The sequence below is a fragment of the Nicotiana tomentosiformis genome, chromosome 11 (assembly GCF_000390325.3).
Source record: "Nicotiana tomentosiformis chromosome 11, ASM39032v3, whole genome shotgun sequence".
NCBI lineage: Eukaryota > Viridiplantae > Streptophyta > Magnoliopsida > Solanales > Solanaceae > Nicotiana > Nicotiana tomentosiformis.
In genome coordinates this window covers 43,878,256-43,883,037 of record NC_090822.1, presented here as the reverse complement: position 1 = coordinate 43,883,037, position 4,782 = coordinate 43,878,256, and the positions used below count along the sequence as shown (strand labels likewise).

Sequence of the window (4,782 nt, the reverse complement as noted above, 5' to 3'; positions counted from 1 at the left end):
CCGCCGCCTCACCCCAATGTATGTGGGCGGAGGTGTAAGCACAATACCAAAACACTACTCAAGCTTCCCTGCCGCCTCACCCCAATGTGTGCGGGTGGAGGTGTAAACACAATACCCATTTTCATACAAAGCGGCCCCGCCGGCTCACCCCAATATATGCTAGTGCATGTGCATCAACGATGCCAATACCTACACAAACCAGCCATGCCGCCTCACCCCAATATTTATATGTGGGTGGTGGTGCAACACCAATACCAAAATCATACACAAAGCGGCCCTGCCGCCTCACTCCAATATATGCGGTTGGAGGTGTAACCCCAATCACAATCTCTACACAATTTGGCAAAATAGTTTTCCACATAAATCACGACTTGGAATCATAACACGTAGATACACAATCCATAGTTTGGAATACATCCTCAATTTATAATAAAATATCATAAGAACATTTGAAACATGAATTAAACATATATCTTTGTCACTCGGAATACTAAACTTGTAATAAATATCTTGGAACTTATAAGGATATTGGGGTTCCAATTCTTAAAGAAGAGTTTGGCCAACATACCTCAATTGAGCTTCCTTACACTCTAAAACATTCCGGAATTCTTAGCAATTTCAATCTATTTTAGAAATATAACAAGTTGAACCAAAATTAGGAAGATGATCATGATTCTAGCTCATTTGAGCATATTATCAAACACTATGTGTGCATCAATGTTTTAAGGCCCTTTAGTGGAATATGCCATCTTTCCCAACAGAGTTCATCCGGAAAGACTATCGGAAATTCATTCACAATAGGCACAAATTCAAGTGTAGGTGCCTCAGCATCGGTGTCCGTAACCCGGAACAAATGATAGATACACCTCTTATTATTCATCACTGTGGCCTTAATGTAAGAAATAAACCTATCTTTTGGCATTACATTGTCCCCCTTTCACTCAACAACTAGCTCATTTGGAAATTCAAACCTCACTGTCCTAGTTCGGTAATCGAGTTTGGCAAAATATGAATAAAGCCAATCCATTCCCATATTTACATCAAAATCGACCATCCCCAATTCAATGAGATCGGCCACGGTGTCCCGACCACGAATCGTGAAAACACAACCCCTATATACCCGTGTAGCCATAATAGACTCGTCAACTGGAGTAGATACATAGAACGGCTCAGGAAGCTGTTCCGGTTCTATCCCAAATTCCACAGCAACATAAGGGGTAACATAGGACAAAGTAGAACTGGGATTAATAAGGGCATATACATCATGAGATTGGACAGTCAATATACCTGTGACAACATCTGGAGAAGCCTTTGAATCCTGATGCGTCTGCACAACATAAAATTTGCTGGGCCCTCCAGAATTTTGTGCACCACCCCTAGCTGCACCACGCCCTCCAGGTGCTGGGGTGCCTCGAGCTGGAGGTGCTGTGGATGTAGTAGCTGCAGAATTAGCTGGTTGCGCCGCACCTCTGCCCATATATCGGCGGGACGAGCGGCAATCCTTCTGAATGTGACCCCTCACACCGCACCCATAGCATATAGGTAGGTACATGATGCAAGCCCCAAAGTGCATCCTCCAACACTTAGGGCATGGGAGCCGCCGCTCCTGAAACCTTCTGTCAGGTCGACCCTGTTGGTGGGGTTCCCTGTTGCCCTGACTGGGTCCAGATGACTGTACACTTATCAAAGACTGAGCGAATGATTGAGATGGTCCTGTTGACCCTCCCCTGACTGCCGGCGTACCACCACCACCACCGGAAGAACCACCAAAGTTGCCCGCAGATCGGGCCTTGCTGCTACTCTGACGCTCCATTCTATTCTTCAATTTGCGGGTCTCTATGGCTTGAGAAAATGCCACTGTCTTACCATAGTACATATCGGAAATCAAGGTAGTTGTAGTGGCCTCATTAATAACCAAGGGGCTAAGGCCCTGTACAAACCGGCACACTCTAGCGTCCATAGTGGGCAACATGTGAATAGCATACTTGGATAGATGTACAAACTCCATATGATACTCCCACACATTCATACAACCTTGCTTCAGGCTTACAAACTCAGCGACACGGGATGCCTTAGTTTCAACAGGAAAGAAATGATCCATAAAGGCATCAGTGAACTCACCCCACCTTGACGGAGGGCTTCCGTCCTCACGGGATTCCTCCCACAACTCAAATAAAGAATACGCCACCCCTTTCAGGCGGTAGGAGGCCAACTCTACTCCCTCCGTCTCTGTAGCATGCATAACCCGGAGAGTCTTGTGCATCTCATCAATGAAGTCCCGGGGGTCCTCCTCGGGATTAGTACCCATAAACACTGGAGGATCTAACTGAAGAAACTTATTCACCCTGGAACTAGCAGATTCCCCTGGCCGACTAGAAGAAGTAGGCCCAACACTCGATCTCTGGGCCTGAGAAGCGACTATCTAACATCTGTATGGCTCCCCTAAGATCAACACAAGAAACACCAGAATCAGAAGCTGGAGCTGGAGGTTGAATTGGAATATCAGTTGGAGGGACCGTTGCATCTTCAGTAGTTGCAGGGGCAGGTGCGGTCTGATAAGTTATGGTGGAATCAGGCAATGTAGCAGTCGGGGGATTATCCTCACCCCTCGGGTGTTCACCCGCCTCACCAAATAAAGGGTCAACTACCACTCCTAAGGCGGCATTGGCTCCTTGGCCAGTTCTTGCTGTCTTCTTAGGTGCCATGTACTGAAAATTAGAGCAACGCACGAGTAAAATGAGGAACAATCTTACAATCAGCTTTATCGCATGATCGAGAACATGAAAGAAGAGTATTATTCCTATATGTCCAAGTAGCCTCCAACTTATAGATGTGGTCGACAACACACCGATAAGGAGGACTCTACTAGAAATGTCTTCGAGTCATCCTAGGACACTTTCAAACCTTAGGCTCTGATACCAAGTTTGTCACGCCCCAATACCAAGGAGCGCGACCGGTGCTCAACCGAGTAAACCCGGCCGAGCAAACCTATTAGATTTCCTTCAACCCAACTAATTCATGAATAAAGACAATATATGTTTTCGTTATTCAAACAATAAAGTTATCATGTCTGAAATACCAATTCATTACCATTAGTCACTCCATTAATAAGTCTCAAAAAACACACACACACACACACATCTTCATGGTTCAAAGTGGAACAAGTGATTTAATCATAACACAACTTGTTTAACATCCCAACACCTATTATCACTGGTCAGTATCCTCCGCTGTGGAACCACCTGCATCCATTAAAGATACAGCGCCCCTAGCAAATGGGATGTTAGTATATGTCAAATAGTACTAATATGAAAACAAAACACCAATTTAAGAACTCAGAAATAATGTATGAATATGATGAATCAAGATGACAATAGAATAGCATAGATAGCTGTTTAAACCAAAGCAAGCTTATCAAGAGCAGTCATTAACATTTATAGAATACAAAATAAGATCCTCTGTAACCATTTCCATACAAAGCGGCCCGCCGCCTCACCCCAATGTATGCGGGTGGAGGTGTAAACAGAATACCAAAACTCTACTCAAGCGGCCATGCCACCCCACCCCAATATATGCGGGTGGAAGTGCATCAACGATACCAATAATTACACAAAGCGGCCATGCTGCCTCGCCCCAATATATATATATATATATATATATATATATATATATATAGGTGGGTGGTGGTGCAACAACAATAACAAAATCATACACAAAGCGGCCTTGCCGTCTCACCCCAATATATGCAAGCGGAGGTGTAACCCCAATCACAATCTCTACACAATTTGGTAAAATAGTTTTCCACATAAATCACGACTTGGAATCATAACACGTTGATACATAATCCATAGTTTGGAACACATCCTCAATTTATAATACAATATCATGAGAGCATTTGAAACACGAATTAAACATATATCTTTGTCACAAAACTTATTGGGAATACTCAACTTGTAATAAATATCTTGGAACTTACAAGGATATTGGGGTTCCAACTCTTAAAGAAGAGTTTAGCCAACATACCTCAATTGAGTTTTCTTACACTCTAAAATTCTCCGGAATTCTTAGCCATTTCAATCTATTTTAGAAATATAACAAGTTGAACTAAAATTAGGAAGATGATCACGATTCTAGTTCATTTGAGCATATTATCAAACACTAGGTGTGCATCAATGTTTTAAGGCCCTTTTGTGCAAGATTCCATCTTTCCCCAACCCATTCTCTACCATCTTTAGCTCACAACCTTCTTACACCCTTTGGTAACACATGCATGCAAGATGAACAACTGCCATGCCCAAAAATCATCTTACAAATTACCCAATTCTAGACAAATATCAAAATTGAGGGTTAGGGTGTAGAATCTTACCTTTAGGATGAAGACCTAGTGAGTTTTCCCTGTTAATCTTCAAAGATTTGAGCAAAGATTGATGAAAATTAGCCTAGGGTCTCCTCTCACTCTAAAACACTCTCCCTTCTCTCTAAAATATCAAAATGTTTGCTCAAAAATGATCTTTTTCGTGTATTTAACGAAGTAGGGTCGGGTTATAAAAACCCAAAAATGTTGCCCCGAAAAATGATCTCCGGTCGCATATGCGACGGCAAAACGGATATGCGGTCCACATATCGTCCCCACAAATTGGGTGCCAAAACTAGGAAAAAAATCTGCCTGGGTCTGCGATCACTATGTGGCCCGCAGACCTGTTCTGCGGTCACATAATGCGCCGCAGAACCACCCTACGCCTGCCCTGGCATCACAGAATCCCGGTTTTAGGAAAATTTTCA

The 4,782-nt window shown here is 43.2% G+C and overlaps 1 protein-coding gene across 1 annotated transcript; it reads right to left on the bottom strand.

Annotated features, from left to right (window-relative positions):
- Nucleotides 1-937: 937 nt before the first annotated feature.
- On the bottom strand, nt 938-2,242 carry LOC138901345 (uncharacterized). The gene is made up of 2 exons (XM_070189100.1): nt 1,614-2,242; nt 938-1,238 (listed from the first exon to the last, which is right to left on the bottom strand). Exons 1-2 carry the CDS (start codon nt 2,240-2,242, stop codon nt 938-940), a joined length of 930 nt encoding a protein of 309 aa, XP_070045201.1.
- Nucleotides 2,243-4,782: the final 2,540 nt, after the last annotated feature.